Genomic DNA, 24,767 nt, shown 5'->3' on the forward strand with positions numbered 1-24,767 from the left:
GAGAAAGGGGAGATGGAGTCGGAATGTTGAAACAGATCAGCTACTGCTGGAAGAAAAGTTCATTCTGCTCCTTTGCCCACCTCTTTTTCCTTTTGCCTCTCTTTCTCTGTAGCTCATTTCCAACCAAGTGTGAGATTACTGATGGCCATGTGTTGGTCTGGAATTCAGCTGCCATAACAAGTAGCTGTTGCTATAAGGGGGCAGTGCCACCTTCAGTCACTGTCGTTATTCTCCTGCTGCTTCAGATTTATCCTTCTTAGCAGTTTGATGGCCACAGAGGGAGTTAGTATTTTCTGTTGGATCATCTGGTTTTCAGGGCAGATTTTCTGATAGATCAGCCAACAGAACCATCGATGTGTGGCTACAAAGACCAATACACAAGGAGACAGGAACCCACAGCAGGGAGCGGGAGCAGGGAGGAAGGCAGGGTAGGAGACTCCTGGTTGGAAAGCTGGGAATGATTATAGGGTTTGCTGATTGATTGCACAATCTGATGGAGAGCACAGGGAAGGAGGTGGAGCGCATCAAACAAGATTAGCAAGTCCATTCACTTTTGGAGTAGGGAGATAGCAAGGACACAATGTGCCTTGCAAGCCAGAAAGCCAAACATTGCTGAGAGAGATGGTGTAAGCCCATCCCTGGAAACACTCAAGGTCAAACTGGACAGGGCTTTTTGCAACCTGATGTAGCTGTAGGTGTCTCTGTTCATTTCAGAGGAGTTGGACTAGATGACCTTTAAAGATTCTTTTCAACACAGACAATTGTATGATTATATGACACTGTGAAAAACAAAAGGCATGGCAAAAATATGCATTAGAATAATGAACCAGACCCTTGATCTGGTCAGCTTTGACACAAGGGAACTGAGTTCATTGTTTTCATTCAGCTGGCTGAGGATCATCAACTTTGATTTCTGTAATAAGGTGAAGGATAAAGATGAGAGGAGAGAGGCTCATACCTCAGTCTGCTGGGTGGCAGTTTCTAACATTTCCAGGTTAAGCCAGTCCTTTGGTTTTGCCAGGTGTGCTTTCTTCAGAAGAAATTTTGCTTTATCTCACTTCCCATTATTTTCCAAGAGAGCTGTTTCTGTATCCTACCGACTTCCAGGCTCAGGAAAACGTGTCTGGTGCTGACTTTACGAGCTTGGCTGGTAACAGGGCTGGGGTTACGTTGCAGATCCTGGTCATAGTCCTGGCACATCATTTGTCATCCTGCTGGGATGGCCCTGCTGTTAGCACACAGGGAGGCTCAGCTTGCCTATTTGGTTTGCAGGCACACCTTATGCCCACAGAGCCTTTTGTCATCTTACTCAACAGCTGGCTCAGGCTTGCTGCAAAATAATTACAGTTAGTTCCTGTTGCAGTGCCTGTAATAAAGGATCAGTTGTTTCTGTTGAGGTGCTTCAGCTAGAATTCTCCTATGTTTTAGATCGAACTGAATCAATGCTGCCGTAATCTCACTATTTCCCTGCATGCCAGGGGATGTAATTCACGTATGTGCGTGAGCCTGACTGCTGGGTGAGCTGCTGTAAGGAGCTCAGGTGGGGACATTTTCTTTCTTTGTTTTTCCAGCTTCACTGACCGTTTGGTGCCTTGTGTGTCACTGATACGTGGACAGGGGAATCAGGCTAGAACAGGGAGTTCTGCTCAAGTGTTGCTGGCAGCATTGTTCAACTTGCACCCAATTGCAAGTTGAAGAATTCTCTATTCCAGGCTGAAAACACTGCAGTTGTTTTTGAGCAAATTTCAACCTCATGAATGTTTATGATATGTTAAAATAGATCTTTCTAAGGTAGGTAATTGCCTATTTGTTCTCTTTCTGAGACAAAAGCAGTGTTTTGATGCCAGCAGGCTTTGGATCATGTTTAAAGTGCATCTTTTCCTTCTGCTTCCACTGCTCTATGCTAAGGTGACTTCTCGAAATAGATTATAAATGATAAAATATAGGTAAAGTTGCAGTTTATATTGGCTTGAAGTTGTCTGTTACATTTTTGATGTCTAGAAGGCTAGTTATGGTAATGACTTCTGTCTTGAATAGATCATCACAGCTGAAATATTATGGTTAGAAAATATTAAGTACCTTGATGATGATGTTTACTTACCAGATTTTCTTTTTCATAGATCAGCAATTAACAAACACAGAGAGAAGCACTTGCCACGTAGTGGCTGAAGGTACAAGACCAAGATCTAAAGGGAAGTCTTCCAAGTTTGCAGCCTACAATTGCGTGGCTTGTGGAAGATCTTTAATACAAATTCTGAACAGCAGCTAAGGTTTTCCCAAGCACGTAACTGTCGCCTAAAATTTGATACCAGCTGTAGATGGCTCAGCTGCCTCCCGGGATTCGCTTCATCACTTCATTTTCACGAGATCAGTGGTAAGTCTTGAAGTATGGTGCTGACAATGTGAGTTTGTGTCTGGGATAGATTATTTTGCTCTCTTGCTCTATTTTTGCTTTTTTATTGCTTGGTATATACAGCAAAAAATGTTGTAAGTTGTATAACAAATATTGCTCACATTTTAAAAGCATTAGTCAAGTGTGCTAGAGGGTAAATTGTTTTGACCTTTCCTGTGCAAGATATGCACTTGAAAGGATAACTTTCACATTTTTATATTCAAACTCTTGAGCACCATTCTCAACTAAGATTGTGTTTTAACCAGAAGTGTGTATTCTTCCCCATGAACTGATGTGTGGTACAGACCTTTAGAATTACGGTTTTAATTCTTAGTACTGTAATATTTAAAAAAACAAACAATCCTGATAAGTGGATGGCATTGGTTTGTGTGTTTTCTGAAAGAGAATACTGAATTAATTGTGTATGAATAACAAAAATAACAAATGGAAGACCAAGCACTTCCTATTTGAAGAGTTTAGCACACTACAGAAGTGAGGACAGTGTCATTAGGCTTTTATAACTCATGGCAATGCCTTCAGTAATAGGGGTGAATAACTCAACTCATAGTAAAACTCACCCTTTTTTTTTCTTTTTTTTTGTTAATGCCTTTGTATGTCAGAACAATACCCTTGCTATACAGAAGTTTATAAGACAGGAGTTGATTGAAGATTGATTAAAAATTAGGGACTATATTAAGTTGTCTGTTGTCAGATCTTTTTATGTGCATATGCAGTTTTATTTGCAGATTTTTACATTAAGATCAAGGCTAGAAAAAGCCAGTAGGTATACTCCGATCTCTCTGTGTTGTTAAAAGTAGAAATCCACAAAACACTCAGCTTCTTAAGCAGCTGAAACATACATAGGGAATAGAATAGATTAGATTGCTGTGTTTGTCTTATGCTTGCAGTGGCAGAATGAACCTTATAGTTCATAGGAACTGCAGAGAAAGACTCCAGGATGCCAGTGAAGTATGAGGGGAAAGTCTTTCCAAGCCCAAAGCTGGAGAATTATGTTCAGATGCTCCAACTGACAGCACATGCAAGCAGTGTCTGCCCATGCTGCAGTCCCTAGAAATGGCCAATTGGTGTTGTTGCAGTGGAAGGCAAAAATAAAGCAAAAAATCCTAAAAACAGTATAAGGAAAGAAAAAGGTAATCATTCACAATAGTTAAAATGACAGCTCAGCCACCTTTTACATCTTGATTGTAACAGAAAGCTGCCTGAAACCATAAAGTATGAGATACGGCTATCTGTCTATCTATATGTTTAATGTTTAACTGTCTTTTAATAGCCCCTGAAGGTAGGTTGTAAACATACAAATCAGCTCTGCAGACTTATGTGTTGTCCTGTATATCGCCTATGTATCGCAATGCTCCCTTCCAAAGCTAGATGACAGCAGGTACTACTGCTAGGGCAGTTCTTCTGGCTGTTAGAGAATGTGGGAAAAAAAAAAAGTTGTTTTTACCTATTCCAAGATTACCAGTGTGTAATGTTTTCTGTAACAGCACTAAAAGTAAGTCATATCCATGTGTTTTTTTTGTATTACAGGTACAGAGCCTTCATTTTTACTCTCACCTTCTTCTTATATGCCAGCTTCCATTTATCAAGGAAACCTATCAGTATAGTTAAGGTAAGCAAGGTTGTGTTCTTATTTAAACTTCCTTCTATTGTTATCAAACAAGGAAGTAGTCATCTTTTTCAGTGTTTTCTTTTGTAAAAGGCAATGTTTAACTTGGAATGGTTTTAGAGATGGAAACCTGATGAAACTGGCACACAGGGACGTTTATAAGTTTTAGTAATAAGTTTTAGTGAGACCACTCCTAGAACGTTGTGTATACTTCTATTCTTTGGGCTTAAGACTCGGAACAGTTGTACCTGCACTTAAGGCTGTTCATGTGAATTAATCCAATATGTAGATATGTAACAGGGAACACGTTTGCATTCTTATATTTGAGAAAATCTTCTTGCAACTGATGACTCAAATGTGCTGAAATTCAACTGACATTTACATGACTGTTCCAAGTGCTGCTGAAAATCATAGTTGTCTGTATGCTTGGGACTCCATGCTTTTCACTTCTGTTCCCAGTGAAACCGGTGACAAGATATTCTCTATCCCTATGTTTTTCTCATTCTCATCTCATGTACCTGTAACTTGCCAAGCACAATTCAAATCTGCCAGGGCTCTTGTACATAACTGGTGAGTAACAGTGGATATGGTAGTTCAATATTAGTGAAGAATTTTGAAATTTTGCACTTACAAACACCACTTCTCTATAGCACATCGTTACTAGCCACGTGGTTACTCTTTGGTGTAAGGGTGGCTTCACTGAATAACAGCAGTTAATAATGGCTTAAAATTTTACTGATTTCATTTGTGTTTGACGCAGGTTCACACAGAATTATTAAATTTCTTGCTGTATGAAGCTTAACAAGGTTCTGTTGGAAGTGAATTTTCCATTTTCAAATTTCCTTTCTGTATCAGGGAGAACTACATAAGCATTGTGCTGCTTCACGTGAAGTTGAACTCAGCTCCTACAGAGAATATGCCGCCCAGATTCAGTCTGTCAAAAAGCTGTCTAATGCATCTCAGTGTGGATGGGAGCCATTTGGTAAGGCATATTTTTCTCCCTTTTTTTTTCCCCCATAATAAAGTGCTTATATTAGTAATTAGTTTTTCTGCCTCTTGCTATTCTTCATACATGGGGAGATTCAGGGGTTGTATGTGGGAGGGATGTTTTTTTCAGTTCTCATTGTTTTTTTCCAAAGAAAGTAAAGACTTAGCTTGTAATGTCTTGCCTCCTTAAAATCACTTAAACAACTGATGTTATTTTACCTTTTAGAGCTATAAGGTGGTTTTGGTAGAACCATTTTCAGTCAAGAAATGGGCCTGAAATTTAGATACGTCTTTAACATGTCTAAGGGATAGAATAAAATAAATGGTTATGATTTTCTGCTACTCAAGTTCAAGGTCTAGCAAACACTGAAATTAAATTACTTCATGTTTATCCAAACTGGAATTTTTCGGAGTCTTTATTGGGAGAAAAAATATTTTTTCATCATTCTAATGGAGAAAATCTTGGGACTTAGTTGAAGAATGGAATTGACAACCTATTGGCTAGCTTATCAACCTGTCTTTTTTTCCTCAAAAAGAAAGAATATTTGCCTACTTAGAAAGACACTTCAAATGTAATTGTACTGGAATTTAATGGAGACTTTAAATCATTCCTTGTCACTTTAATCACTGCCAAGAACATCAATGGAGTAGAATAGTCAACTCCAGTCTTTCTAGCCATCAGTAAGCCATTCTAATTACTCTTTAATTAGCAATTAAAAAAAAATCCACTCATCAAAGAGAATAAGAGATTTTACCTCTAGGCTTTCTGACAGAATTCTGTGTACTAACTGCCTGCTGCAAGGTAGTCAGTCAACTGAAATAATGTAGTTTCATGTTTTCAAATGTTGTGGGGTACAGTAAAACTTGATTGTTCTTTCTTGTCCCTTGACTAAGGAGAGAGTGAACTTACTTGTCTGAAATACTAGTTAGCTTTATTAATATTGAAAAGTTCTGAGCTGTAGTGTCCTGCTTTTTTCCATGAACATACATGTTGTTGCAAAGCTGTCTCTTTGAGATGGCACTCTAAAGTTGTTCTTTCAGCTCTGTTTTTGAGATGTCAAAGCTGGCAAGATGGAATGTCACTGAAAGAAAGGACGTTTTAATAACAGCAAATTTATTCTCAGAGTCAGTGGGAGAGATGTGGACCTGCTGGAGCATGTCTGGAGGTGGGCCTCAAAAATGGACCAAGGGATGGAACACCTCCTCTACAAGGTCAGGCTGAGAAAGCTGGGGCTTTTCAGCCTGGAGAAGAGGTGGCTCCAGGTGGCCCGTCAGTATCTAAAGCAGGGCTGTGAGAAGGAAGGGGACAGACTTGTTAACAGGATCTATTGTGTTAGGACAAGGGGAGATGGTATCAAGCTGAAAGAGGGGAGATCTAGGCTGTTACAAGAAAAAAGTTTTTATGCTAAGGGTAGTGAAGCATTGGAACAGGTTGCCCAGAGAGTTGCTGGATGCCTCATCCCTGAAGACATGCAAGGTCAGGCTGAACAGGGCTCTGAACAACCTGATCTAGCTGTAGATGTCCCTGTTCATTGGGGGGGAGTTGGACTAGATGAGTGTTAAAGGTTCATTCCAACTGAAATGATTCTATGATTCTTTGAATTGTGGCTCCGTGCAGACATAGTTGTCTTTCTTGGTATGAGTTTAGGTCTCTTGAGACTAGGCTGTTTTTTCCATCTGGATGGAGTTCCTCCTGCTGCACCCTTCCATCCCGCGAGTTCCATTTTGTTGTGATTATGGTCATTTCTTGTAGAGAGCTGAATCTTATTTTTCTTATTTTAAACCAGACTTCTGTCACTGTGCCTTATGAGAAGTTAAAGAATGAAGCACAAAAGAATTTAACTGTTCCAAAAACTGTATTAAGATGATTCCTTAAAAAGACTGTATAATGATGGATTTTCTTTAAACTATTTTCACTTTTAGCACTATATATAGGAAACTCATCTTTCTACTGCGCTTTTAAGAATACCCTTTATGGTTTAGTTGTTTGGTGGCTTTTTTTCCTTGGTTGGGCTCTGTTTGTTTGTTTGTTTATTTGAGTAGCTATAAGAAGTGGATACCTTGCAAATAAATTCCTAAGTGATGTTTTGAGTAAAGCAGAATTAAAAGTGGGCCTAGAAATGTTTTTCTAATGTGCTACGAGAGAAAGCATAAATTGTAGAGGGTTTTTTTTGTTGTTGTTGTTAAGTGTTTTGCATAATGCGTGCTTAAGTCCCATTTAAAAGTGCTCATTTAAAATTAAATATCCAGTGTACATCCACCGTGTCCTATGCATGTCATTTTTCTTATCATGTATAAAAATTGTTGGCACGTATAAACTGGTGATTTATTTTGAAAATATATTCTTAGATAAGAATAACTACAAGCAGTTACTGGGAGCACTGGATTACTCATTTCTGTGTGCATACGCAATTGGAATGTATTTAAGGTAAATCTGATTCTCTTGGAAACCTTCATCACTTAATATAGGAGGCCATACTATTCCCAGTATATTGTCCTATCCTACTGTAAAGTTTCTCACGAAGAGAATGAGGACTTGGATGTCCTTCTCCTGTCTCTGTGCTAATTGCTATAGAAAACAATGCATCTTCCTTAGTTCCCAGTGGTATTATACCTCTTGGTGTGCAGAAAGATTTTTTTCTTTTTTACTCTCCCAACTGCCTTGTGCATGAGTGCTTTTCAACTTGCAGTCTAACCTGTATTTCTTCAGGGTGCACTGGGGTTGGGATGCACATCCCCAAATTTTATCCGTGTCCACTGTGCTTCCGTAGACTGAGGTGATGTGTCCTGTAGTGAAAGAGCAGTAGCAGACACTATCAAAACCATCCATTGGTTACTGACTGCCATTTTTGGAGTTGCCTCTTTTTCTTTACAAAATTGGAACCCTCATAGCTAGAGTCATTAGTGAGAGAGATAAATCTCATTTTAAATGATTGGAGTGTTCCCATACTGTGGGTCATTTGGAAAATGATTCTGTAAGTCACTTCCAATGGGCTTCAGGTGAGCATGTCCCTGAAAGATTGTAGTGCAGATGTTAGCCCTTGGCAGTTATTGATCATGAAACATTTATTGTTTTTTTTTTTCTGTCAAGTACTTTACTAGTAAAGTTTCCCTTTAATAAGAATTAAGCAACACAAAATATTCTTTATTCCTGAAAGCTTTATGATCTGATTTTTAATTACAGCTTTTCTTTTTCTTTCCTTCCACATTTCAAGTGGAATAATAGGAGAACGGCTGCCCATCCGGTACTATCTGACAGTCGGAATGCTTGCTAGCGGGCTCTTCACTGCAATGTTTGGATTGGGTTATTTCTGTAATATACATAATCTGTGGTTTTACATAATGGCCCAGGTAGGCATGATTTTCTTTAGATAGTCTGAGTTTCCATGGTGCTTTTTAATGTTGTGTTGTTATTGTTTCTTTTAAGTCGCTAGCTATGATTAGTGGTTAGATGGGAGGATATGAAGGCTGACATCTGTCATCAACAATAACGTACAGAAATGATAGATAGGTAGCCCCAGGCTTAAAAAAAAAAAAAAAGAAATCTTTGAAAACAAATTAGTGTTTTAGTCTGTGGCAAATTCATTGATGATCAAATCTTTGCAAGCTTAGATGTGGATGAGTTTTAAAACAAATATATTTACTTTTGTCATTCTGCCGAGACCTGAATGATTCAGCTTGGTTTTCTGTGCAGGAAAATTGCATTTTATATGCCTAATGTTGGAGTCTCCCACGTTGGCGTGGCTGAGAAACTGGCAGCCTTTTTAATAAAATTTGTTGTGTGGGATTTTTCAGAGTGCTTGTAGAGATAATCAGACGTCATGAGAATATTTACCATTGACCTAAAATGGAATTTTGATCATGACCAATGTATGATTAACACTTCTGAGTCATTTTGGACAGGTTTGCACCTTGTGCTGTTGCTTTCTTTGTATTATCTTGGTTGCATTTTCACAGCTGGCATGTTTGCATGGCATGTGTAACATGACTTGCAGCAATACAGACTTGAGCACTGAAAGCATTTATTTCACCAAGTCACCTGGTAAACTGTGTCAGTGCCCTGAGGCTGTTAGCCTGTGTGGTTTCCAAGACTGGAGCCAGCTGCCTTAGGCATAGGCTGTGTGCCTACCAGTGATGTGGACAGTGAGTCCTGTAACACAAAGATGTGAGATTGTTTCATTTCTTGTTCAGTTGCTCATATGCTGTAGTCTTTGGGTTAATGAACAATTGTCTGACATCTTTTAGGAATTGAGTTATGATTCCCTTACATCTGTGCAAATTACAGGCCAAAATATCTCTTACCTCAGTCTGAATACAGTATATTACATTTCTCCTCTAAGCTTATTTGTATATGTCTTTTAATCATTTTAAATCTAGTGTTCAAAGTTGTCCAGTCTTCCTGAAAGCTTTTTTATTTTTTCACTTTAATTGCCATATGTTCAAACTGAGTGAAATGTAGCTCTTAGAGTTTGGGGAATTGGTTTGCCTGTTCTGTGTTGTCTGTGAAATGAGATTTTGGTAAGCACGTGATTGAATTTTAGTTTTTTGTGGAAATATTTAGGGACAGGCAAGAACCCCTGTGAAACGTTTCAGCTTGTTTATTCTTGAAAAATAATGCTTTTGAAATCCCCAGTAAACTTCTGAAATCAAAGCACTTGTTTAGTCTTCCTTTTCCTGACACAGCACTCAACAGGAATTATGTAGGAACTTAACTTGTCATAGGCTGTGCTTACTTATTATTGTTTCTATATGCTTTCAGATAGCTAATGGATTGGTGCAGACTACTGGCTGGCCAAGTGTCGTTACATGTATTGGCAACTGGTTTGGAAAAGGAAGGTAAATAATACATAATGCAAAGTTTTGGAAGTACAAATCAGTGCATTCAGGGCCGTAAGGTTGTAGTCAGTGTAAGTATCTACCTATTGCTTCAGTGATGCTTTGGGATAAAAGAAAAGGTAGGTGGATCCTTGACAGAAGTCTTCTGGTTAGTTTACATTTCAATTTGAAATATTCTCTTTCATGTCAAATTAGTGTTATCTGGTAACTCCTTCGTTTGATGTTTAATTTTTCAGATGAATTGTTTTGGCATTCTTGCAAATATTACCAGTCTAAAAAACCACTTTTGATAAAGGCTGTTATCGTGCCTTTTTAATGTGTTTTCATCTGTGTTTCAAAGCAGTTGTCAGAGTATTGCTCTAAAGATATCTTTTTGTCTGATATATTCTTTCTAACACGCTTAGAAAAACCTGAAATTTAATTTAAAAAAGAAAAGAGATATCATAGCTGACTTAACCTTTTTTTTTTTTTTTGTCATTTTCTTTAAATCATCCTTTTTCTTCCTTTATTTTTTTAAATCCTGCATAGAGATCACTCTTAATGCTTGTTTTATCATACCATGCAGAAATCTTCCATGAATTTTGTGAGAGCTGCATATTAAATTTATAGGCTCTGATGATGGTTGATTGCTGTAGCATATAGTAATGCTATTTGGTGCTGTCCATTGTAGATATCATCAAAGGAACATTACTGGCAATCAGTTCCAGGGGAAACTGGAACTACATATGAAAATTCAGCATAAGTTTTCTGTGTAAAGTTGTGAGACAGTTGAAAAAATACAGTATCAAACTACTGAAAAGAATTAACAGGTCTGTGCATAGCAGATGCATCATTCAGATTTTCTTTTTTAAGCAAAAGCAACAGTCTTTGGTTTTAGAAGGCTACGTAATGGACTGTTGGATAGAGCTCTGGTCCAATGTCACTAAGTTTCATTTTGCTACAAATTCCTTGAAACATGAGCAGACTCCTTGGGTCTTGTCTTCAACCAAAGAAAAGGATTTATTTTATTTAAAATTAGGTTGCTTCAGGTAACCTCCTGCTGAAGGCAAGGCAGTTTTCCCAGACTTACAAGGAAAAAAGCCTGCTAACTGTCAAGACTTCAGCAGAATTGTTGCGATTTACACTGGTTCTGCTGGAACTATTCTGCAGCAGCTCTAATCTAGGATTTCCAGGCTGACAAGTTCGATGCATCTGTGAGTCAAGTCTATGCAGTGTATTTGCAGGATTTCCATTCACAGAAGCATTGGACTTAGTATGTGTATGCTATGCAATATCTACATACATGTTTCTACCAAAGAAACTCTTATCTGGAAGTATGCAAACCCCCGTGGTGCTGTTAAATGCTGGATGAGTTCTGTCATGCACAGAGAAGTTCTTGGAACACTTCTCTAAATATTTAGATGCTTTGAAACTGACAGATGAAAGGCTAGCATGAAGAAGTGGTCAGTTACAGAGCAATAAGTTTTCAGATATTTCACAGTCACTACAGGTAAGCAGTCTTTTTAATATACTTTTTTTCAAGATTGCTTGTTGTTGAAATAATAAGAAAAGTCTGTGGGACTTGTTTGTTTCTTTTTAATGCAGGAGAGGTTTGATCATGGGAATCTGGAATTCACACACATCAGTGGGAAACATCTTGGGATCCTTAATTGCTGCTTATTGGGTATCTACATGCTGGGGTCTCTCCTTTGTGATGCCTGGTGTTATCATTGCTGTGATGGGGATTGTTTGTTTCCTCTTTCTTATTGAACGTAAGTGCTTTAGTGTGATAGAACCGTGAAAGGGCTCATTATGGGCAAAGAACACCACTGTTTAAGCTAAATTACCTGGGGCATAGTAATAGCTAACAATTATTCTTCAAGATACACTAATACTGAAAAAACTTCTAGAACTAGATTAAGAAAAATCTGTGCATCTCTGACAAGTTTATACCATACCATACCCAGATTATCATATCTGAGAGTAACACTTCAGAATTCAGTGTCCTATCTTTACTCCCCTGTCTTTAAAAACTGTTCAGGTGTCAGACACATCTAAATAGTAGAATATCCCACCTGGCTGTAATGTGTATTCTGTGCTACTATTCAACGTACAACATCCATATTCTGTTCTACAAAATGAAGAGATTGCCTGATAAGAGCAAGTTCTGTAATCTTAACTTAGAAATGGAAAAGAAGTCCTTTCATTTGTCTCTTTGTAGACTTAGAGGTAGTAGTATGAATGCTTATTTTTCTGCATCTGTCCTGTCTGAGACATAAAAAGCTCTGTTAACACAACTAGAATGATGCAATGAACAGGGCTGCCAGATAGAACTGTTGTCTTAGAATGCGAAGGGTACTGTGAAGCATCCTTCTCTGTTTCTCTAAATGTAAAATCAAATGTTTATATGAGAACTACTTTTGTGTCCTCTGTACTGTTGGCTTATTGGTAGTAAATTGCACTACTGATAAGTGTTTTAAGAGAGATTATTTATGCTTTCTTTCATTATTAACTACGTGTGTTATTGTATTTCAGATCCTAAAGATATAAGTTGCTCCTGCACACCATCCAGTGTAAGTGAATGTTTTTTCTGCTGTGATTTTTTTGCCTTTTAATATACATGTTTATGGTAGCTCTGGTAATCAAATAATCTTCATGGTCCTTTTGTGCCGTGTTGTTATAACTTACCTAGATTTAAAAGAATGATTGGTCTTCTGTGCTTCAGTGGAAAACCAGAAGCTTACTGTCTACCAAAGCAGTACAAATGAGGAGGTGAATGACTTGGTTTGAACTAAGATTTTGCAATGGATGAACTTAGCACAGCAAACTCAGTAGAAGCTCTTCATTTTTCTTCATGTTATTTTCATCCAATCTTCCTGAGTGTATTCAGAGTGTTTGACTTGTGTCCTTCAGTTTCCCTACTTGCTTGGATATGAGATAGCTGCCAGCCATGGCCTATCAAGGATCTCAGTGTTAAGAACCCTGTACTGGGTGCTGCAGAAAGTAAAATGTAAACAGCCCTTTACCTAGTATGTGGTCTATGAACCATGCATCGCCGAGCTTGTATGAAAGGTGGGATATTCCTTGGATAGAGGGAAGGGCAGCAGGAACATATGTGTGGGGAAGAGAGGAGCAAAAAATGTATGTGAAGCTGCAATTCATAGAATCATTAAGGCTAGAAAAAAACACTAAGATAATCTAGTCCAACTGTCAGCCATCACCACTGTGCCCACTAAGCTGTGTCAGTCAGTGCCATGTCTACAGTGTTCTTGAACACCTGCAGGGATGGTGACTCTCACCTCTTAACTGAAAGGTTAAGAGACTAGGGCAAGCAGTCAGTCTGTGGTAGAGAGTTTTGTTGTGATACAATACAGCCTTTATTTAACCCCAGCTAATTGGAATTATTACAGACTGTATTGACATTAATGAAGAACTGTGAAATGGAGAGAAAAATAACTTGTACTTAGTGATATTGGTCACATGACAGTGTTATATTGTGTTTATGTTGTTGGTTTTTTTTTTTTTTGTGGAGTTATAGAATGATTTAATTTGGAAAGAACCTCAGTAAGTCATCTGATCCTACCCTCTGTTTGTAGTTGGACTGACTTTTACATTGGATCAGATTGATTAAGGCCTGTCTAATGAAATTTTGAAATCTCCAACAACAGAGATAGGTTATTTCTTTTTAAATGTTAGGTGAGTTTTAAAATGTATCAATTATGCAATTTACTGCTGTCAAAACAGTCTACATGTGAATACATAAGCTTTCTTTGTCCTGCTGAACGTTGCATGTGTTCTTCCTTGTGCTGTTGTGGCAGCAAACCTCTAGCTTTCAGTTGCTTCTTAAAGAAAATCCTTTTGTTCAAATATTTAGTACAGGGTTGTTCAAACACTGTTTAAAGTAAGTTGGTAAGTAGATGATCTCTGGTGCTGAGATGTTTGCCCAGTACACTTAACACAGAAGTTCAATTTTTGTGTGCTCAGAATTAAGTAATGTAGAAATCTATGTCAGTGATAAAGAGATGTGCCTTTGAAAACTTCAGCTTCTGTGTGATAGAATGGCTTGGGTTGGAAAGGACCTCAAGAATCATCAAGTACCAACATCCCTTCCACATACAGGGTTGCCATCCACTAGATTAAATATACTAGATTAGATTGCCCAGGGCCCCATCCAGCCTGGCCTCCAGGGGAATCCACAACCTCTTTGGGCAACCTGTGCCAGCACCTCACCACTGTCTCAGTAAAAAAATTCCCCGACATCTAATCTAAATCATCCTTCCTTTAGTTTAAAACCATTCCACCTTATTCTATTACTATCTACCTGTGTAAAAAGTTCGTTTCCCTCATGTTTATAAACTCTGTAAATATTGGAGGGCTACAATAACGCCTCCCTGCAGGCTTCTCTCAAGCCCAGTTCGTTCTGCCTGTCTTCATAGGAGAGCTGCTGCAGCTCTTAGATCATCTTCATGACCCTCCTCTGGACCCTCTCCAAAAGCTCCAAATCTTTCCTGTGTTAGGGGCCCCAGACTTGAATACAGTATTCCAGCTAAGGCCTCATGACGGCAGAGCAGAGGGGGGCAATCGCCTCCCTCACCCTGCTGGTCATCCCTCTTCTGATGGAACCCAGGATAACATTGGTCTTCCAGGCTGCAAGCACACTGCTGGCTCATGTTCAGTTTCTCGTAGCAGGACCCCTAAGTCCTTCTCAACAGGGTTACTCTCAAGGAGTTTTTCTTCCCGTTTGTATACATATCTGAGATTAGCTCGATCCAAGTGCAAAACCTTTCACTTTACTTTGTTGAACATCATTAGGTTCACAAGAGACCACTTTTTGAGTTTAAGGTCCCTTTGCATGGCATCTTTTCCTTCTGCTGTATCAAGCCACTCAGCTTGGTGTCATCAGCAAACTTGTTGAGGAGGCACTTAATCCCATCTTCAGTGTCATTGACAAATATGTTAAAGAGTACCAGTCCCAAGATGGACCTCTGTGGGACACTGCCCATTTCCAGCCTCCACTTGGACATAGAGCCATTGGCCACAACCTTCTGGCTACAACCTTCCAACCAATTCCTTATCCACTGAATAGTCCACCCTTCAAATCCAGGTCTGTCCAATTTAGAGATAAGGATGCATGTAAAAGACTTCACAGAAGTCCAGGTAGATGACAAAGGGAAGGCAGCTCATGTCCACTGATGCCATCGCTCCATCATAGAAGGTGACCAGATTAGTCAGGCATGACTTTCCCTTTGTTAAGCTGTGTTGGCTGTCTCAGATCACCTGCTTGTCCCTCAGATGCCTTAACACGTCTTCCAGGAGGATTTGTACAGGTACAGAGGTGAGGCTTACTATCCTATAGTTCCTGAGGTCTTCTTTCCTTCCTTTCTTGTAGATGGAAGTGATGTTTCCTTTTTTTCCAGTCCTCAAGGACTTTACCTGACAGCCACAACTTTTCAAATATGGTGGAAAGTGGCTCAGCAACCACATTAGCCAACTCCTTTAGGACCCTGGTCCCTGGGTGCATGTCATCCTGCTCCGTGGGCTTGTACACATTCAGTCTCATGAGAAGTAGATTCCTTTCTTGATTTGTGTATCTGTAACCTAAGAGGAGGGAGGCAATTTATGCAGAAAGAAAAATAGCAGACAAATAAAAAAAAAACAAAAAGGAGAGTACTTGGAAGACCAGTTATGTTACTGAATGTCATCACTATCCTCCTGTTATTGTTCCAGAATATGTTTGCAGGTTCATCTCTGTTTCATGTTCAGTAAGACTTTGGTATGTATTTGTTTCTACTGTAACTAAAACGCAGAGCAGTATTTTGCTCCAGGCTGTTTCTCCTTTGACTCCCAGGGACCCATGGGCAGTCAAGTCTGCTACATTTTCAATTAGGTCTTTGGAAGAACAAGAGAGCAAATAGAGGTCTTAGGGTTTCCTGTGTGTGACAGCAAATCAAGGTTGCTCAGGAGTGTGTTAGAGGCAGGATCCTAAAGAATCCCATATGTCTTTACATAAAATAGAGGATTATTATATATGAAGACTGTCTGCATGTATATGTGAACTACACCTACTGGTTTCAGGTGTCACAGACAGATAGTTCAGGGATGATTTATGCTTTTTACTGTGTCCCCCTCCTCCTTCCCCTTCCCCCCACCCCCCCCCCCAAAAAAAATTTAGATAGATGGCTTTTTATGTTGTAAATTCTCTCTTTTCTTGAATAGTAACTGATGGTGATTCTTCTGCTGTCTATTATTTCTTTTTCTTTACCAGTTAATGGATTTTTTCCTCATATGGAAGTTTCCTGATAAAGCTTCTGATTACCTTTAATGGTTTGTGGAACTCCTATTCTTAGTTTGTTGCTATGAGATAATTTGTACTTACAATGAGCTCTGTATTTTTCATTTAATTTTTTTTCACTTATTAAAGTCTGTCAAATACGAGAATTGTTTATATGACTTGTAGAGACTCCTAATGGGAAGCATTTTTTCCTTGGGCTTTATGTAGTTCAAAAGTGTTTCTATGACAATGTCAGTTGCTTTCTATAATACCTCGAGCATAACATTGACAGAATTCGCTGTTAAGCTTTGTGAAAGTAAATGTTTACTATTTTCTCTAATGCACTTTTACTGGGAAGCATGACTAAGAAATTGAATGCAATAGCCTTTTCATATTTCTCAAGGAGCTAGTATTAAAAAAAAAAAAAAGGCATTCAATATCTATTCGTCATGATGTTTTTAACTAGAAGCCAGTATTCTTAGAGGTTTTTTTTCCCTTTCTATTCACCACACTTTCCCCCTTCTGGGACTGTCCTTTGACCTAATCTCCAGGGCATCAGTGAGATGCACCACGCGCAGTCTCATTGTATAGCATTGCATTTGGCATACTGTTTCCCTGGAAACCTTACTCTGCATAGCAAAAGGCATCACTTCGTCTTTCCCTATTCTGTGTATCCACATCTGCAAATATTCTAGGGTTCTGTGGAGTATTTCCCTGCCTGCCTCTAATGTTTCTCAGATTCTCTCTTGGGAAGCTGTATACCACTTTAATAGCTCACTTCAGACCTGTGTGGTCTACGAAATACATTGGGTCACAGTTTCTGTTCACTATGGGGAGGGCACTTTTAAAAGTCAAGGCAACTGACGAAAATAGAAGTTTGAGGTGGTCTTCTAAAAATGCAGATGTGATCATATCTGATTGCAGAATTGAAAAAAAAAAAAAAAAAAAAAGGAAGGAAGATACATATAATAAGACAGACTATGTTATCACTGGGAACTAACTTCCAAATTTGTTAACCAAGGGTTAAAATTTGCTGGCATACATAACATGGTAACTGTCATTCTGTGCTCAGTATCTCAGGTAACAACCAGAACAACTTGTGCTTTTGCAGATAGGTAGAAATTATTATTTAAGAAATCAAGGAAACATGCCTATTTGTTTTGCTCATAAGGCTGTAGCTTGTCACTTAAGACAAATATTTTGGTTGGATGCAGACAGCTGTGACAGTTGGCAAAAGCTGAACCTCTAAATGGAAGAATGAGGCTGGTTAAGTTCAAAGACAACTGAAATGAATAGGGAAGAATTTAAGATATGCTCATATTAAGGTTAAAGATTAGGTTAGTCTCTCTGTGATATCACTATCTTAGATGAATTTGGTCTACTGTTTATTTGCAGCGTGATCATGAGCCCAGTATTTCTACAGAGTTTGTAGTGGTGAGTAATCTGATTTCACTGAGTTGTCCAGAAGAACAGATGGAGAGCCAAGCACAGAGCTTCGGACGTGCAGTTCTCGTTCCTTATTCAGCAGTTCCTTCAGTTGTGCTTTGTTTGCTCGTATTCATGTTGACTCTGATTTATGAATCTGAAATTTGCTTCAAGACATTTGATTATGATAAAGGACTTTTGAGTACTACAATTGGAAACTTAATCTGCAGTGTTCCAGAAGGACATACCCATGACAAATGCAAGCAAGAAGTCTGTGGGCTTTATTATACATTGATGTACTATTTATCATCAAAATTGAAGGAAAGGTTTAATGGCATTTGTAAAATACGATTATTTAAAACTGCATTTATTGCTTCTGGTCTTCTCTCCCTGTGCTTTCTTTTTATTCTTTTTCCTTCTTATAACTACACATATTCATTGCAGCATGTTAATACAGACTTGCCTTTATTTTCTAAGAACTTTCTTTAACCTGACTTTGCATTTCCAGGAAACCTAGCTCTCTTAAACTCCTTTGGCAATGTGCTTGTGCTTTTAGGAGAAACATGCAGTTTTTATCTTAATGAAAAAGAAGGAAGATGTTCCAAGCATTAACTGTGCAGCCTCTATGTCTAGTCCTTATCCCGAGATGTTTCCTTCTTGCCACAGTAAATCTTATTTCTTCAAGTCAAATGAAAGACTTGGTTTTTTTGTTTGTTTTTTTTTTCTCTATGGATAATGGATTTTTTTCCCCCACAGATTGTTATAAATCACTTTCTGACAAGAGTTTAATTTTCTGTAAAACAAAAACCTGTTCTTCTGCCCGTGGGTGTTATTCAATTTTTTTTGCAGAATGTGTGGCCAAGATTGCTTGCGCCTCAGCTCTGCATTGTGCAGCACAAATTTTGGTATTCATCCTCACCTCTCAGAAGTTTTTTGCCCTCTTAAGAGGATTTGATTGATGAAAGGCAGTTTGTATAAAGAAAACTGCATTATATGTCCTTGTATTTTTCTTGGGCAGGAGTTACCAAATGATTATCTTGAATTAAAATGTTCAGTGAGGGCAGGCATTCTTTTTTTGATTTGTGGTGGTTTCTCATTTGTTTGTTTTGATGTGGCATTCAGAATGTGATTCGACACTTGGGAAGCAGATATCTCATCCCTGAGGAATGTGCAGTGCCTCTTATGGTGTTAGCAATAGGTTCTCCTTCCCTGACCACAAGCCTACTTTGAAGCTGTATATTTATTTCACTGGGCAAACTGTAGTCTCCTTGGCAAATCATTTTAGGCCTAGGATCTCAGGATAGTGTTTTATAAGGAATGTAATTTTGGTGTGAACTAATACAGTAATGCACAGGGCAATAAATAGATGTAAAAAGCAGTGCATTAATTCAGGTCCATCTTGGGCCTAAAACACAATTCATTGCCTTGATTTCTGTGTACCCCAGAGGCTCTCTGACTTTTCAGTAATCCTCCAGAGGCCCCAGGAGCACGGTCTCTGGTTCACTTCTGAGTTGCAATGGAGTGAACTTAAACAAGTGGAAGACACTTTTAGCTTAAATGTGTAGAGAAATAAAGAAACAAAGTTTTTCCTGGGAAAATAAAAAAATTGTAGTTGTCACTGGGATATGAGAAAAAAATGTCAGCAGTGCCAAGGAAAGCTCAGAAAAAAGGTAACTTTTTTCTCAGTTACCAGAAAAAAGCTGGTAAGAAGGTAGAAAAATCATGGCTGTGCTCTAAATTCAGTATAAGGCTGCTTTGTAAAACACAATATGTTTAAGCCTCCAAAGACATTTTAAATTGCATTTTATATATATTGCCATAGGTCTCTGTAAAAGCTTGAAAGAAAACACACACAGGCATTTAATTAAGGATTCTTCATTTGGGATTATGCTATATGCTGATGTTATGATGCACATAGACTTCATTTGTGAAGAAATTATTAGCACTATGTAATCCTTTACAAAACAGGTAACAGAAGTATGAGGGGTTGTTGTTTTTCTTTCAGAGTTCTAAAGCATTCCTGAATGGTGCATCTCGGTTCAGAGTCCAGATGCCAACCTTAAATGCAAAGGAAACTTGCAAGTCTCAGGTAAAATGTAATGTGTTATTGTAAAGTAGTATAGTAGGCTTTCTAAACATCACACAGAAAATTTACAGTAGATTTACTGTTGGCAAAGGTTGGTCTTTCTTTGTAATGCTGAAATCTACTTTCCTTTTCACACACAAATGTGACATCAGATAAGGGATCTAAGCATTATCTCGCCTAGGTACTGCAGGAGTGATGAATAAGATAGCATGGTTACTTATTTGGTCTTAATTCGTGATCTTTGTACAGTTCAGCAAATGTAATGCACTGCAAGATATTTTCAAGATAACCCATTTGAAATCCTTTAAATATTTCAGTGGATGCATCTGTCCCTTCCCTGCTGTCTCACTTGTCTCCTTTTGCAATGTAATAAATGTGTGTACTTACAGGTCGTGCATGGATACAGAGTTCTAAATATGAGCAGTTATTCACAGGAATAATGCTTAAAGCATGTAACTGTAATTGCTGGTCATTATCACTGGAAACTGAACTCTGGATGTGCCAATTTGTAGGCAAAAAGGAATTTTATCTTGTGATGAAAATTAATGGAAGAAATTCCATTTGAAATACTGTATTTGTATTCAGTACACTTCACACATGATATTCTGAGAGGATAGTCTTTTGTTTATTTTTTGTTAACACTTCTTTAGGACTTTTACAGGAAAACTTCCTGATCTCTTCAACAATCATTATTCACAGAGCTGTAATCAGCATTGTTGGAAAGATTTTGAACTCTTTAAGGAGAAGCTCTACCAGTATCTTGGTTGCCTCTCTGTAGCTCCTGCAATAAGTGCAGTGTAATCCTCCTTCAGTGGTTCAGAATAAATGTGAGTAAACTCAGTTCAGAGTGCCGCTGAGCTTACTTAGTGTACCAAGTTTACTCATGTTCATTTTGAGTCACCTAAGAGCAGCCTCCAGCCCAGAAACCATTTGGCAGTATAACTTGACAACCATCTGGAAGATAAGGGGAGAAGATTTAAGAATCTGAGTAGGTGTCTGTTGGCAAGTCATGAAGACAGAACTAAAATATAGTCAGCAAATTAGTACACAAAGATTTCTTCTTTAATACACAAAGATTTCTTCTCTAATACACAAAGATTTCTTCTCTAATTCTGGTAGTACCTCTCACTGGCACCACTGTCAGCGTGCGCAAAGAGTCTGCGTAGCAAGTGGGCAGAGAAGAGACACTCTTTCTTGCACTGGCAACAAAGCAGGAAGGCATTTAATGGCAATCCTTTCAATATTCCCTTTTTTTTTTTTCCCCCTGCCAGCTGAGTTATATGTTTGTATTAAAGAGTACTGGCAGGGCGACTGGATTTTTTGTTGTTTATTTGGTTTTGTTCTTTTTTTAGTTTGTTTTTTAGAAGAAAAATGGGGGGAGGTTGGGGGGGGAGGGGAGGAATCCTAAGTGGAGTGAACACCTCTCCTTTTCACAGCAGCTGTGTTATGGTGATGCTGAGAAGGTGATCACTGTCAGCTTTTCTGCATTTGCAGGCAACAGTTGTTCTGCTCCTATGAGCCGAACCTGCTCCAAGCACACTGGAGTGGCAACCTTGACTGATTTTTTTTTTTTTTTTTTTTTTTTAAATAACATCTTCAACTACTGTAAAAAGCAAATATTCAGTAAATGGTCATGGTATTGGCCATGTGACCTGGATATCTCCATGTGTTTGCTACTGCTGATGTGAGATTGGTCTCTTAAAAATAGTACAAAATGAAGGGATAATGAACCTTTCTCCAGAGATGAAGAGTATGTAATCACACTCTTTGACATACTGACAAGGCTGAACCATAGTATCTCTGCTAAGCACAAATTGATGTTTTTATTAATTATTCAGTTACATGCAACGCAGACATTCCATTTTGTTGGTACAAGTTTCAAGTCTGAGTTACTAAATAAGTTGTTTGGATTTCAGTCACTTTCACTGCCACGTTTAACCCTCTGTATTTGTGTAAGTTTCATAGAATAATAGAATCGTTTGAGTTGGAAGGAGCATTTAAAGGTCAAAAGTACTGCATGTGGAATGACATCTCATTTTATCTTTACTAAAATACAGCCAAATATATGTGAGGCTTACTTCTTCAGTAGGGCTTTATTCAAAAGCACGAGAATGGAAAGGAGGAAGACAGTACGTAGAATACATTTATAACTTGTAGATGCATTCAGCTTGGTAAGCTTTCCAAGAGCAGTGAAAGTGAGGGTAGCTAAAACCTGTTCTTTTTCTTACTTGGCAAAGAAATACTATTAATAACTGAATTTTTTTCAGTTGTAAGACGTAAATTTTTAATTCTATTGTGAGATCACTGTGGTTGATGGATAAAAATAAGCTGTGCTCATGGCTAGACTGGGACAGCTTATTCGTCTTGAATGATAACTCGCTCACTAGTATTTTTAGCAGCCATTGGAACTATTATTAGAATAAAATCCTTCCTAGTGGTAAAAAAGAACTCAGAATTTAGTTCCTAGGCAATATTGCTTAACGTTAGGCTTTTCAAAATTTGTGGATTGCAGTGCTCAAATGAGACAGGGGTGAAAAATAATTGCTTAACGTAAAGAACCCACTGTCCAGATCTCACTTGGAAAGATGGCCTGACCTGTAATTTAATCGGTGAACAAGATGTTAGAGAATCTGGAAAACAAGCTTGATATTAATACATAGACAAGATAATAATTGGTTTTGTACAGAAATGTAGATTTTCAGTTGTAATTAGACTACATTTAAGTAGCAGGACAATGAAAAGCTCGAAATCATTTTTTTCCTTTAGGCTGTATTATGATATGTAAGTTTTTTGCAACTTGAAATAAGCCAATATAGAATGAAAACTTGATTCCATAAGTAAACAAGCAAGCGTAAACAATCAGACTTCTTTCACCCTGTTTTTCATATACACTGTTTGGCTTCTGTATATCCTCTATATCCAAATCAAGATATTTAAGAAGTTGCAACTATCTGTAATAAAATAGATACATTTGTTTAAGAAATTATTTTGGAATTATTTGCTAGTTTTATATGTATTTTGATACATTGTTCTCTTCTTTTGTGTATGGTGCCGCTGGGGGGAATTGCAGGATTCAGAAATGCAGCATTTGCTTATTGACAGTGAAAATTCCATGACATCACAGAACTCCAGCACTGTGGGCACTGGGGAAGGTAGACATGGGACATCAGCTATCAGCTTCCTTGGGGCTTTGCGAATACCTGTGAGTATATGTGCTGTTGTTGCCTGTTCCTGTAGGAATCAGGTTTTGCCTCCATGTTTCCATGAAGTTCTAGATGAAGTGGTAGACATCACTAACTCTGCATCACAAGCTTTGATTGGTGACTCTGGCGTACATAGGCTGAAGCAGATTTTGATGCACAAGAGAAAGATTTAGGCTCCAGTGTTGCTCTTTTTCAGCCTGTAACATGAAAATTCACTGGTGTCAATTAGAGAAATGTGTATTAGGAATGGAAAAGCATAAGCACTTTTCAGTGTCAGATCTTTCTTCCATGGATTATGTTTTACGCTTCCCAACATTGTTTTTTAAAGTTTTCATTTTAAAATCTCTTGTATAGCTTGTATTGACAAGTTTGAGATAATCAAAGCATCCAGACAGCCGGTAAAAGAAAGGAAAATAAACTTCTTGTAGTTCAGGAACAGTCGGTCTTGTTTGTACTATCAGCTTAAAGTCTATCAACTTCAATGCAGTGCAGAAGTAATAAGAGTTATACCCGAACTGATTTAGACCAGGTGTAAAAGTAGAGGGAGAAGTCCCCAGGACTCAACCACTGTATTCCTGCATCCTCTCACTCTACCAGTCTGATCCTCTGTCTCAACTGTTTTTCCCGTGGCAAAGTGGAAAAAAGAGGTAGAAAAATTGCTTCTAGAGTTCTCTGCACCTCCTCAGTAGTTTTCCTGCATACAACTGTATGTGAAGTAGAGCCAGCTGCATATATGTTGTCCTTGCAGTACATCATACTAGGAATTTAAAAATGCCTGTCTTCAGCAAGAAGATACCGGGTTGAGGAGAATGAAGGTAGGTCAGTTTGACACTTTACTTACAGGTCTGTGCAGAATCACCAGGGTTGGAAAAGACCTTCAAGATCATGCAGTCCAACCATCCACCAATCACCAATAGTTCTCACTAAACCATGTCCCTCAACACAAAATCCAAGTGTTCCTCGAACACTTTCAGAGTCGGTGACTCCACCACCTCACTGGGCAGCCCATTCCAGTGCCTGACCACTCTTTCAGAAAAGTAATATTTCCTGACATCCAGCCTGAATCTTCCCTGGCATAGCTTGAAGCCATTCCCTCTAGTCTTATCACCAGTTGCATGAGAGAAGAGGCCGACCCCCCGCTCACTACAACCTCCCTTCAGGTAGTTATAGAGAGCAAGTAACTATACCTTCCATATATCCAGCAAAAAAAGAGATTGAATAAATTAGTACTTGAAATAGGCATCTGCCATGTCTATGATTTGTGCTTGCTACTTAGTAATTTGAGCTGTGTCATACCAGTTAACTGGCCGTTTTTTAAAGAGTGTGACAATAAGGGAGAGATCTTAGAACCATCTGAATGACAGATGTAAATAACACAGAAGTATATTCATTTCTCTGAAATATGATTGCTATAACGCTGCATAGAAAGCCTCTAAATTGGGAAAATAAGTGATGCAGCTGTCCAAGTGTATCCAATCCTTCCTGTTTATTTTAGTGTTCTCTCTGTTCAGTTCAGTGTAATTAAGAGAATGTATATAAGCAGAACACTATAGTCTGCTCTGATTGTAAGCTTTCTGTTGTCAAGGGAAAAATGTCTTCTGGGAATTCTTGAGAGAAAATGTGTAAAATGCTTCTTAGAAATATTTCTGTAATGGTCTTTGAAAGTAGATAATAACCACTATCCAGATACTGACTTCTTATTTCCTTTGTTTTCTTAGGGAGTCATAGAGTTTTCTCTTTGCCTTTTGTTTGCAAAGCTTGTGAGCTACACTTTTCTCTTCTGGCTTCCCCTCTATATCACAAATGTAGGTAAGTATCACAGTAAGGGGAAACAGAATTATGACTACGAAGCATCTAGAAATATGGGCTTAATAAATTAGAGAATAAACATTACTGCTTCTGAAGTAGGCTGTCTTTGCTAGAGTAGCAGGAGAGTTGTAAGGCACTAACTGACATATTTC

General features: G+C 38.3%; 1 protein-coding gene across 6 annotated transcripts in view; it reads left to right on the forward strand.

The window, feature by feature from the left end:
* The window catches only part of SLC37A1 (solute carrier family 37 member 1), a 47,320-nt gene that overhangs the window by 10,146 nt on the left and 12,407 nt on the right, over positions 1-24,767 (forward strand). For 4 of the 6 annotated variants that reach the window (XM_090123018.1, XM_090123021.1, XM_090123007.1 and 1 more), the window contains 12 exons: positions 2,121-2,374; positions 3,941-4,022; positions 4,875-5,001; positions 7,356-7,434; positions 8,222-8,357; positions 9,766-9,842; positions 11,427-11,593; positions 12,357-12,394; positions 17,488-17,526; positions 19,523-19,606; positions 22,674-22,805; positions 24,525-24,615. In XM_090123018.1, coding sequence (XP_089979144.1) covers positions 2,319-2,374; positions 3,941-4,022; positions 4,875-5,001; positions 7,356-7,434; positions 8,222-8,357; positions 9,766-9,842; positions 11,427-11,593; positions 12,357-12,394; positions 17,488-17,526; positions 19,523-19,606; positions 22,674-22,805; positions 24,525-24,615 — 1,108 coding nt within the window. In that variant the 5' untranslated portion in view covers positions 2,121-2,318. Of the gene's footprint in view, positions 1-1,428; positions 1,541-2,120; positions 2,375-3,940; positions 4,023-4,874; positions 5,002-7,355; positions 7,435-8,221; positions 8,358-9,765; positions 9,843-11,426; positions 11,594-12,356; positions 12,395-17,487; positions 17,527-19,522; positions 19,607-22,673; positions 22,806-24,524; positions 24,616-24,767 lie in introns of all 6 variants that reach the window. The other 2 variants (XM_090123015.1, XM_031594658.2) reach the window with 2 other exon arrangements.

The sequence above is a fragment of the Phasianus colchicus genome, chromosome 1 (genome assembly GCF_987193195.1).
Source record: "Phasianus colchicus chromosome 1, bPhaCol1.hap1.1, whole genome shotgun sequence".
Lineage (NCBI taxonomy): Eukaryota > Metazoa > Chordata > Aves > Galliformes > Phasianidae > Phasianus > Phasianus colchicus.